The following is an 11801-nucleotide window of genomic DNA, read 5'->3' on the forward strand; positions in this document are numbered from 1 at the left end:
TTTGTTTTGGTTTTTTTTAATGGTTCGTAAAACAAAATAAGCTATTAGCGCGTGATTAACAGAGCTGAGTTACAATAAATTTGTAATTTTGATTTTTTTTCTCTCTTAAAGAAATTTTTTAACTAAACATATTTAAAAGCGTACTCTTTTTTTTAAAAAAAAAAAGGGAAACAGCTGATCTTTAGAAGTCAGTCAGCCTTGGACAGCATATGCCAGCCGGCCAGCCACACCGATGCCCAGAACCAACCTTGGATTCACAGGATCGGACACTTCTATAGACCATGCTAGTATTGGAGTAGCAAGCTACGAACAGATCGGTCAAACTGGACGGAACAAACAAAGCACCAATAGCAAACAAAACGAGGGAAAGAAAAAAATGAATGGACACAGCGTCAGTGTGTATAAATAAGCCCCAATATTATCCCCCTTTCAGCCACGCCCCCATCGCCACCACAAAGTCATCGTGTTCGTCGTCGTCGTCTCATCTGCTGCATCTGGAGAGGAGAGGAGAGAAGCTTGGGCGAGCGAGCGAGCATGTGCTACCAGGTGAAGTGCGGGACGTGCGGCAAGTCCACGTGGGCCGGGTGCGGCCGCCACGTGGCGTCCGTGCACAGCCAGATCGCCGACGGCCAGCACTGCGCCTGCCGCGCCTGGCCGGGCGTCGCCGACAAGGCCGCCGCCGCCGCCACCGACAAGGCCGCCGCCGCCGCCACCGACGCCGCCGGCGAGGCCCCGTCGTCCAGCCTCTGCGCCATCATGTGACTTTCGCCGCCACCGAATAAACATCCGCTCGCCGTCGTCGTCGTCTGCGATTTGTGCTTGTGTAGTAGTATCGGGTTTCAATTAATGGAAAAATCTTTTGTTCGCTTAACCACTTGCGTGATTAGTCCCTGTGAATTGTATGCTCCATTCTATTCCGTTATAAATGGATTTCGGGAGTACTCAAAACCATGTGAAAATTTCTGTGCCTTTTTTCCAGTTGGTTTACACCGTATTCAAAGCTTCCCCGTATGTCTGAACTCTGAAACATCATATGCCCCCCAGCAAACAGAAGCGCAAGAAACTGGTTTAATAAATTTTAAAAGAAACCAGATAACTGCATCACCAGGTTGTGGAAGACAGTAGTAGTATATGACCAAAAGTATCACCAATCAATTGAAGAATCAGAACTTTTGTATGGCCAAAAGGATCTGACACAAGTTGCTCAGGCACTAGTTAAAACTTAAAACAAACAAAATTTTACCCTAGCAACTAGGACAGATGGCGCTCTCTTTCATTTCTATGCTTCTTTTCTTTTATATGCATCTCTATGCCTTTTTTTTTTGTATATTCATTTGTATGCTTCTTTGGTCACTGTATGTATGTCCTATCTGCAAAACTTATGCAGTTTGCGGATTTACATCGGCGGAGGGTCCAGCGGGCTGTGGTGACAGGCCTCTCTTCTGTAACCTGATGATGGAACTGAGCGACCTCACTGCATGCCGTAGCCGGTTTACAGGGAGTCCTTCCAGTGTAGGGTGAGAAATGTCACTGGTTGTGGGTTGGTTGGTGTCTTCTTTGCAGCTAGATTCACCGGAACTTCCGCTTGCATCTGCATCTCTGTCAACGTGAACTCCTTTCAGAGGTATGTCGTCAGTGTCAGCAAACTGGCAGTAAGCAGAATGCAGACGGTGGTGAATGTCATCCATTCTTCCCGATTGCTCGTCCTCCCTGTCCATGTCAATTAAATCCTATGTAATAGAAAGAGAGAACTAATGTAAGAGATTTCATTTCAGGTAGCCAGGGATAATGCTTCGACATAGGACTTTTTGGCATTTGCAGAAGAGAAGTGCAAGATATGTACTCTCAGTAGAGAGCACATAAATGTAAACTGGCAAGAAGTTTAGCCGTAAATCCCTCCAAGAATATATAAAGGTGAATTCATACTAACCTGTGCAGGGAGAGTCTTGAATAATGGCCGAAGACGATTGCTGCAATACTGGTTGAATAAAAGAGTGAGGATGATGAGAGGTACAGTGAAGCCTGCAGCTACTGGGGATTCTTTAAGCCCAAAGACACCAAGACAGATGATCTGGGTGAGCACAATAGAGAAGATTGTTGTATAGTGAGCAATCGGCCAATACAGACCACCTGTGTCGTATTTTGTGCAATAAACATTGAGGAACTGCAAATGAAAAAAAGTTAACCCATTAGATTGTAGGAACGGTTACGTCAAAAAAAGATTGTAGGAACGGGGAAAAGAAGCACAACAGACCAATCTTTCACAAAACTTTGCACTCTGAGAATTTACATTCATGAACCAGGAAACAACAATTTACACAAAATTAGAAGCATGTATATGTAAAATGCATCAGTTGCATTTTCACCTAAAAAGTACAAATGCATAAGCACTCATACCAACTTCCCATAATTAGTTAGTCTGGTCATCTTCACTATAACTAAGGTTCAACAAAATTCACAGATAATTTATTAATTTGGAATCAAAATTTAATCTCTAGTTTCTCACCTGGTTGCGGTACACAACATAACCAAGAAAAAAGTACACCAGTAAAAAGGGCAAGATGAGAGGTGCTAATACAGAGCATGTGAATCCCAGTAGTCCAAACAACAGAACTTTTGGCACTTCAGTATGATAGGGAAATGACGGGACAAAGTAGCTATCCTCTTTCATTCTCAAAACATACTTCATTATAAAGTTCCATGTGAGACCAAAGAGTTGCATAAGTTCTGATGATAAACTAGCCCAACCAGAAGTCAGTACATAGGTGGTAAAGAATGTAGCCTGAGACAAATAAAAACAGTATTAAAAAATTATAGTAAAATTGAACAACACTATTAACAAATCAACAAGTTGTATATGCGTAACAGAAATATTTGCTGCATCCTGATAGCCAAAATAAGTGAGCATGCAATTCACCTGTACAGGTACCGCTCTAGCAAGCACCATAGGAATGTCCTTTGGGCTTGATAACGCATTCACTTGGCTAATTGCAGAACCTGATAGGACATTCACAAAGAATACATTCCAAATAGTGAAGTATAATACTTTACAGCAGGCACTTCTCTTCCTTTCACTGTGGGACACGGGTCCTTCTAATGTAGAAAAAAACATCATGGTTGGGGGAACAGTGTATAAAAATATTTGCAAGATGACACTGGGAAGGTATCCGGTCACTAGCTGGGTTATGTACTTCCTGCAAGAGAAATAGACATTTTTATGTTCCTCTACAAATGAATAAAGGAATAAAATAACATGCCAGAAGATAATACTGTGCGTGCAATAATTATAATGTTACCTCAACTTTAAAGCCTAAAAAACAGATTGAATGTTTTGAACATGGTGCATACGGCATGGCAACACAAACAAAAATACATGGAAGTGCTAACTAGCATCAAGGGAACTAACAGTGACCCACCCCTGAGAATGTAAATCCATCCCCCAAAGTAGTAAATATTCAGCGACAGTAGAAGCATCCCCCAAAGTAGTAAATGCGTCCCCTGTGACTTGTGACTGTAAACAGACAGGGGACGCCCTGAGCACCAAATAGTAGATCTAGAAAAATGTATATGTTACTATAATAAACTGCTAAGGGAGAAGAAATCGGTAATGACAGTAAGTCTACCTCCCAACCCTGGACTTCCAGATTTCACATGGAAAGGTAAAAAATGACATAATTATCACATATATATGATGTAAAAATTTACTTTCACATAGCCATATCTCTCCAATCAAATAAGGTAAATAGTTAGGGTACATAAACACATCCAAGTAATCTCTGACATGCTCGATGCGAAAATCAATCTTTTTTTTTCTTTATGACACCTAGCAAAGAAGCAGTAGGTAGGCATTGAGCGTTTAGATTACTTACTTTTTTAATATGCCATTTAGGAAAGGGAGCCTTTGCTGCAGCTGCTCCAACTGAGTTAGACCTTGTATAAATGTCACAGGTATGAGAAACAGGAACATAAAAACAATAGAACCCGAAAGTGTAACTATACGGCGAATCCAAAGCTGCTTGTAGGGTAACCAAAGATTTGACCAATATACGTCATCTCGATCTGGAGCAAGACTAGTAACCCATTCCATAGGATTGGATGTCTGAACAATTTCTGATACGACCAGGGCTGCATACCGAGTTTTGAAAAATACAAAAGCAGCACCACAATCCTGCATTCATCTCCCAAAATAAAATTATTGTTTTAGGCTAATTTATTCAGAACAGTAAATAACCAATTTTATTGCCAGTTTGACCTTATCAGGTAAGCTCAACTCTGAATCTTTCACATCATGTTTTTTCATCCCTTGCTCAGGTTCAACAGGCAGCAGCTCGAACGACTTTGATGAAGCTCCACAAAGACCACATCTATATGTAATTGGTCCGCATCTCTGATCAACTGTGGTGCCCTTGAAATGTTTAAACTTCTTATAAGCCTTCTTTGCACCAGTCTGCCAAAAAAAAAACAAAATTACCACTAGAAACAGGGGAAATATATGAAGATGCAACAAACGTATTGATTCAAAGATCTGAAAAAAAAATCCCTTTCCAGATATGGGACAAAAGTTATCACTACAAACAGGGAAAACATAAAGATACATCAAATGTGTTCATTCAAATATCTATGACTATGATCAATCAATAATTCTCTTTTCATATATTGGACAAAGTATCATGGAGCAACAAACCTACACTATTAATTTGGTCTGTTAGCAGATATACATTTTAGTTATGCGACGGCATCTATCACATGAATTAAAATTTTGAGTGCCATCTATTCAAACTAACCACCAAAAAAGGAATTACATTTGCAAAGGGCGTGGTGAGCAAAAGCACTACAAAATACAAAGATTGTGCACAAGAACTTAGCAGAAGTATTGAGAGTTTTCTAGCATGCCAAGTCAGGAGAGGCGCTGATACTGAAGGATATGAATGTTCAAGGGGACAGGCCATAAGCAATATGCATAAATGACCTAGGTCAAAATAGTGCACAGAACTTCTAAATGGCTGTACCAAGTTCTTATTGTAGTCCTGATTTATCTGATTAAACAAAGATCTTGTGCTCTAGAAAGCTACAAAGATTCTGCATACTGGAAGTAAAAAACATAATGTCTAACTGACAAGTGTCCGAGACCATACCTGCTAATCTTTAACAAAACTAGGGATCAACCTAGCAGGAACTAGGGAACATTGTACTAACAAGAAAATTGGCACCCAAATTTGCCTCAACAAGGAATCGGAATTGGGTGGTCTAGGCGTACATCCACACCATCGACCAACTGAGCTAGGCTCAGTTCCTCACTAGCCAATCCTGGATGTATTTTCCTATGTAAAAACCTTTGCAATCCAATTGTTAGTGAGATATTTTTCTCAAAAGAGTTGAGAATAACCAGTTAACCACACATCCACAACCATCACATGTTTGCAACCATATGCCCTACCACTCAGCTAGAGACTTCAGGCAGTCCTCTAACAGTACATCAGTGCTTATCAACTGATTGGACTAACTATAAAAAGCAAGCAGATCCTAGTACTGTTATGATGCAGTGTGGGCATAAATAATCTCTAGGTATCATCTGGGAGACCCAAATTCCCTGTTCATCCCATGGACAGGGCAGGATTATAGTGCAATTTCTCGGTCTTCCACAGGGATAGGTTGGAATTTTGGGTTTCCCAGACAAGGCCTTAGGAAACTAATAACCAAATAACTAAACATTTTCATCCTGTTTCTCACTGGCAGCGTCATTAAATTTCCTCATTTGGAAAATTTACACAATTAATTATTGCAGTATTACTTACCACAATCTTCTGAAGTTTCCCGACTTTATAAATAATCTGATGAGAAAGGTAACTCGACGCATGATACTTGGTGAAGAAACTCTCAACAGTGCAACTAATTGATTCTTTAGTTGATTTTGGTACTCCACGAACAAGCACAGTAAAATGGCTAGGATTGGTCGATGCTCGAGAAACATGAAGTAACCTCAGCCTAGCAATATGCTTGTACTCCTAAAGGAACCACATAAAAAATAACATAAATCAGCTAGTAAGGTCTAAAGATAAGATTAACTAACATTTATGAACTATTGAAAGATCAAATGACTTGATCTTACAAGGTATAGAAGAAGGCAAGCCACACCAGATATGATGTACAGCGCAACACAATGGACCCAGAGCCTGCAGTTATAGCCAATGTGTAAAAAGAATCCAAGAGGTACCTATGACTTTCTATAATGTATGCCTAAACAATTCAGTTATCAGTGCATGCAATAAACGTGAACTAGTTACTTTAGATTGCACATAACACCACACCAGCAGACAGTATAAAATCAGTTACGGACTGAAGATAAATACATAAGATGTTGTATTTAACATTTGAACTCTTAAAGTTCGAACATAATCATGTAAGAGAGGCTCCATAGCTCACCATCTTGATCTCTCTTGCATATTTCCAATTGTAAATGTCTCCAACGATGCTGAAGGAATCCGTACATGGAGCATATCTTGTCCAAAATAATTCAGTGGAAGAACTCCAAGTACACAAAGGAAAGCGGCTAAGGAGAATATGCGTATGCTATTGAAAAGAAAAACACATAAGCATATCTTGGATATAAAACCAAAATTAAAGACTTAAGTAATATAGTGAGAATGCAGTAGGCAAATGAATATATATAAAGTAACTTAACTTTATGTGGCATACCATGTGAGACCCCGATGAATGTTGGTATGCACATTATCAACTTTGGCATAAGATTTTTTATTATCATTAACTTTTTTGAAGTTATTTGATTCCCATATTCTATTTTGTGTTTTTTTTACCTATCCTATTTGACAGAGGAAATGACTCATCATACCAGTCAACAATTAGAGATTAAAAACCACTAGTTTAAATAATCGTATTTAGCTTGATTTTCATTTTCAAAGCGCCACGGCGAACCTTTTAAGTGAAAGTATAAGTTGATTCCTGATGGTCTAAACTCTCAAGGCACACAAAGAAACAGCATAAAAAGAAACATCTATATAAACTTCAAATAAGATAAAAAAATATTAAAGTGGAACAGAGAATCAAGTAATTGTGTACATACCTAAATACAAGAATCCTATTGAAGACAACTGCATCCAACCCAGCAGTAGCTAAGAGTTCATCCTCCGTGCATCGAAGACTTCTCAAAATCCAGCTAGCGGATGGAACAAATCTCTCCAAAATAAAAGCCTCCCTGAGCCTACTATTCTCCTCAGCAATCCTTCTTCCAAAATAGACCTTAACATTTTGCGGTTGCTTCCTCAGAACGGAATACAGTGACAAAAAAAGTATACAGAGGCTAATGTTGATTCCAGCTGAGGTCAAAAGAGCGCCGACTTTCATCTCTGTCTTATGTCATCTAAATGCAACAAACTTCGTATCTCCTTTAATTCTGCAGGAAAAGATTGGAAGTTCAGGTTTGACATACAAGAAATCATGAGAAGAGCATGCACGCTAAAAAAACAGCACTGCAAGCCATCCTTTGGATTTCTTCAAGGTTACAAAATGTATGATGCAGAAGCATATTTGAGGCAGCTAACTAAAGAGTAGCATGGGCTATTTTAAGGAGATAAAACCCTAATACCTTAATAAGACATGGAATACACTTAAGCATGCCATCAAGAGAAAAAACTTCAAAAATCTTGGAACAGGCATCACGCAGGGACAGATTTTGATTTGTACCAGAACAATAAGCCAGACTAAAATCAGGACACCCGTATACTAATGTGAATAGTTCACAACTCAGACCTGGTCCAGACTCAAATAAGATACAAACAAATATATTTCATATGGTTAACCGCTTACTCTACCAGGAAAAATGTTCTGTCCTTATTCAGACTGGTTTATCTTTGTCCCTAAAATGGCAGTATAAGAATGCTAATGAAGACGGTGAGTAGAATTTTCATGCATGGAAGCAGAGCAACCACACCTAAATGCAGATCAAGCGAATTACGATATTCTGTTTTCTTTAGATTAGAATAAAATATATCCAGGAATCAGGAGAAGTGTGCTGCCAGGTTGGTTAGGGAGAAGAACTTTGGTGTGAAATTATGTTTAAATGAGGCTCAATGTGATGAAATTTGAATTATGAACTACTGTCTATTCAATACCAAGTTGTTATCTGATTAATCATTCATAAACTTTTCTATCAAGGTAAAGCACTGAAGTAGAACTTGTTCATTTTTTTTTTCCTGGCAGAAAAACAGTGGTATGAAGGTTCTGAAAGGCTAGTAAGTGGGTATTCGTACGCTACAGATCACCCACTTTCTCCTTAATACCATTAACATGGAAGTCCTTCCTTTCATATCCAGCTTTTTACAGGTCAGCCACTTCGTAGCAATTATACAAGCCTAAAAGACCGCTTATGAGGCCCAATTAGCTACTACTCCTTGAATATGCCCTAATTAGCAATTATTGGTAACAGGTTGGGCAACCTTTCCTTGTATACAGCCTTGTAGACCTTCCTTTAGAAAACCAAATGGACCCACTAAAAATTGAAATGAGGGCCTGGAAGCAAATTAGTTCAAGTAGCCCTGCAGGCTGATCTCCTATGTCTCAGATTGTTGCATTAATATTGACGAGCTATGAAATTCATTGCCCTTTCGTTTCTATTGTCCTTTTTTTTCCTTCCATTATTTTAAAGATAACGCGGAACTCACCTCACCTTTCAAATACACCAAGTAGATCTAAAAGAAGCTATTGAGCCAAGGCAAGGAGGATTTGTTCTCAGTATACAGCCAGAGCAAATGTAAGTGGCTAATAAACAAAGCACTCAGATACGATTTGCAAAGAAAGATGGCTGGAAAGGCATGAGAAAGTACAAAATGGAATATCTGACAGATCTCATGGGAGGCATGAAGAATCTCAAGTATGGGAGGCATGAAGAATCTTAAAGAGAGAGAAAAGAATTTTGTCAGTATGGTACAAAGACAAGAACTAATCTCGATTCCACTACCCACAAAGGACGTTTTACACTTTGGAAGGCCGGTAACCGTTTCAGAATTCATATTATTCTCTCAGCATCAAAAGACTGCTTTTGTCCTCCTCTTTTTAACTAAAGATAAAGAACAATCCATCAACTGTCAGAGTTTAATAATAAGCCTTCTAGTTCACTCAAAGTAAAGGCAACAATATCCTGCAGGCATTTCATTTATCCGCTGTCTTAAACGCTAGGATTAGAGCAGCCAATCTTAAGAACTCATACATCCCCCAAATGCATCGGAAATTCAAAAACTAAACACGGTTGTCGCAATCTCCCACCGGCCCCTGGTGAATCTACTGGGCAATACAACAACACTACGCCGTCAGATTCCAGATAGATGAACACAAAGCCGCCTCCTACTCACAAAAGAGACAGAAAACTTGCCCGTCGCGACGCGCGCCGAAAAAATCCCACCAATGCCCCCCGGCCGCGCCTCCTCAAAACCCCTGCACCACTTACAAACACCGAAAAAATAGATTCAGATCACACGCGCACGCACACAAAAGGAGACTAGAACAAATCCGCGAGGCGATCGGAGGGCAAAAACCACCTCCACTTCGCCAGTCGACCACCGCCGCCGCCGACGCGCGATCGGGATTCGCCGGGGGGGATCGGAGAGATTTCGAGAAAGCAATGTGTGGTGGGAGATTTGCGATTTGGTGGGGGGTTTGGGTTGGAAGTTTCGATCACAAGGAAGAAGAAGAGGAAGAAGAAGGAAGGCAGAGAGACGAAAAGGGAAAGCGACGGGAAGAGTGGGAGAGGAGAGGGAGAGTAGCAGTGGGAGCTAGAGGAGTTGTCAAATTTGTCAAAAGAAAAATATTCCCAAAAATAAATAATTCGAAGTGGGAGGAGGCCGGTGGGGTGGGCCCACTGCGGATTGGGGTGGGTGCCACGTGGCGGAACAGCAGTGGTCGAGTTGAGTCGGGGACCCACCGGATGCAGGGGCATATCCTCGTGCCACGCTGTATGTGCGGGAGTTAATTTGACAAGATTTAGTAGTTACTCCATCATCATGGTCCTTGTTAAAACTCCATCATCATCTTTGCTTTGCTCCTTTGCTCAACTAGGAAACGGTGAATATCCAAAAAGTTTATTTACATATACACAGCGTATTAGCATGTACAAACTCAAATATATGGTACTGGTATTCAGTAGGGAGGGAATAAATGTTCTTGTGGAAATTATATCATGCCACATTAGTAGGTGGTGTTTGAATCTCCTGAACATAAATAATAATGTGTGATTAATTGTTTTAATTATTACAAACCTGAAAAATGGATTAATCTGATATTTTAGAACAACTTTCATATAAAAAGTTTTCGCACGAAACGCATCGTTTAGCAGTTTGAAAAGCGTGACACTTTAATCCAAAATTTAATACACTCTTTTAAGTGGATTCGAACGCAGCCATAGTTTAGGTGACTCTAAGGAGGTGAAAAATATTGATAATTACATGATCACAATGGAGAATCACTCACTCGGATTAGGTGTTTGGCTAAAAACATTAGCTCTAGATCCTAATGAGAGGACTTGAAGATAATATTACCCCTTTATGTACTAAGAAGTCCTGAGATTAATATAGATATCTTCTAGGTTAATGTAATACTAATATTTAGGCTACGATTAGCAGCTGAGAATTGAGAGAAGATTTCTCTCGTTCTTCACGTGCACGCTTCCCAAACTACTAAGCGCTATATTTTTTTTTGCAAAAATTCTATAGAAATGTTATTTTAAAAACTATATTAATCAATTTTTCAAATTTAAATAGTTAATGCTCAGAGCCTCATCGATTCCCCTAATAAGCCTAGGCCAAAGCCAAAATTTGACTTTTCAAAATTAAGTTGATTTAAAAATATTTTTAACGTATCTTTTTCACCATTGGCTTTTAAGTCGCTAAAAACATGTATATAAAAGTTTTATTTATAAATTAAATTTTTTTGTTCCCTAATAAGTGTTTTGGCTATGGTAACCGATGAGGGCCTCAATTAATCATGCGTCAATGGATCACCTTGTTTTATGTATTTTCTCAATCTTCTCTTTTCCTCTTCTCTCAAATGCGGCCTTAGTATACTTACAAATGTGTGCAAATATTCCAATACAATTACTACATATGTCCCATATTAAGTTTATTTTTGGTCCCCATCATTTTTCTTAAAATAAGTATTTTAATAATCGTTGCATCGGAGTTTGTGAAAGTAGAAAATAATTATATTGGGAGTAGATTGTAACATCCTCAAATTTTAAACTAAAATTTGACTGCATCATGCTGGCTTTCGATTAAATTAGTGTGTTTTAAAAATCTATTTGATTCTTAATTGGTTCAAGTATTACTTCCTTGGAACCCTATTAATTTACCCTAATTATTTCCTTTATTCCAAACCCTAGTGAATTTGAGCAAATTCTCTCAAATTTCAAGCTATAGATTATTTCCTTAGTTTATCTTAATATTAATGAGGATTTGCTATACTTCAAACCCTAGTGAAACCCTTCCAAATTCATAGAATAAATTCAATCCTTTCTAGGAAAATATTCAAAATTCTTGAATTTCACTGTTCATTGCCTTCAAGGTGTTCAGCAGAATGCCTAGCCCAACTAACTCAGCCCAATCCCTATCCAGTCTTGCACAAAGTCTAGAATTGATCCTAGGGGACCACACCCCACTCAAAACCGTGGCTTTCTTTACTTCTTCCTCCCCTTCACGCGCGCCGCTCGGACATCCGACTTCTCGGACATCCGACTTAGCCGTGCGCTGTGCCGCCGTGCGTCGGTCTCGGGATCGATCGCGCGGCCCGATCGCCTT

At 39.4% G+C, this 11801-nt stretch overlaps 1 protein-coding gene across 4 annotated transcripts; it reads right to left on the reverse strand.

Annotated features, from left to right (window-relative positions):
• Positions 1-1132: 1132 nt before the first annotated feature.
• LOC127766762 (CSC1-like protein RXW8) lies at positions 1133-9788 on the reverse strand. 4 transcript variants are annotated; one of them, XM_052291898.1, is made up of 12 exons: positions 9552-9786; positions 9386-9447; positions 7082-7411; positions 6424-6570; positions 6110-6173; positions 5796-6005; positions 4253-4447; positions 3870-4168; positions 2918-3194; positions 2507-2782; positions 1931-2164; positions 1133-1730 (listed from the first exon to the last, which is right to left on the reverse strand). In XM_052291898.1, the coding sequence occupies exons 3-12, from the start codon at positions 7360-7362 to the stop codon at positions 1380-1382; spliced, it is 2334 nt and encodes a 777-aa protein (XP_052147858.1). In that variant the 5' UTR covers positions 7363-7411; positions 9386-9447; positions 9552-9786; the 3' UTR covers positions 1133-1379. The 4 variants fall into 4 exon arrangements, with proteins under 4 accessions (XP_052147858.1, XP_052147860.1, XP_052147859.1 ...); XM_052291900.1 differs by having other exon boundaries at positions 9366-9447; XM_052291899.1 differs by having other exon boundaries at positions 9386-9455.
• Between the last annotated feature and the right edge of the window lie 2013 nt (positions 9789-11801).

Source organism: Oryza glaberrima, chromosome 3 (genome assembly GCF_000147395.1).
Source record: "Oryza glaberrima chromosome 3, OglaRS2, whole genome shotgun sequence".
Classification (NCBI taxonomy): domain Eukaryota; kingdom Viridiplantae; phylum Streptophyta; class Magnoliopsida; order Poales; family Poaceae; genus Oryza; species Oryza glaberrima.

Excerpts from the sequence above, each read along its gene's own strand:
- LOC127766762 (XM_052291898.1), bottom strand. The coding sequence starts at position 7,362 with ATGAAAGTCGGCGCTCTTTTGACCTCAGCTGGAATCAACATTAGCCTC. Across the intron at positions 6,571-7,081 it reads AATAGGATTCTTGTATTTAG|CATACGCATATTCTCCTTAG; the intron begins GTATGTACACAA and ends TCTTTTCAATAG. Across the intron at positions 4,448-5,795 it reads GGAAACTTCAGAAGATTGTG|ACTGGTGCAAAGAAGGCTTA; the intron begins GTAAGTAATACT and ends TTTTTTTGGCAG.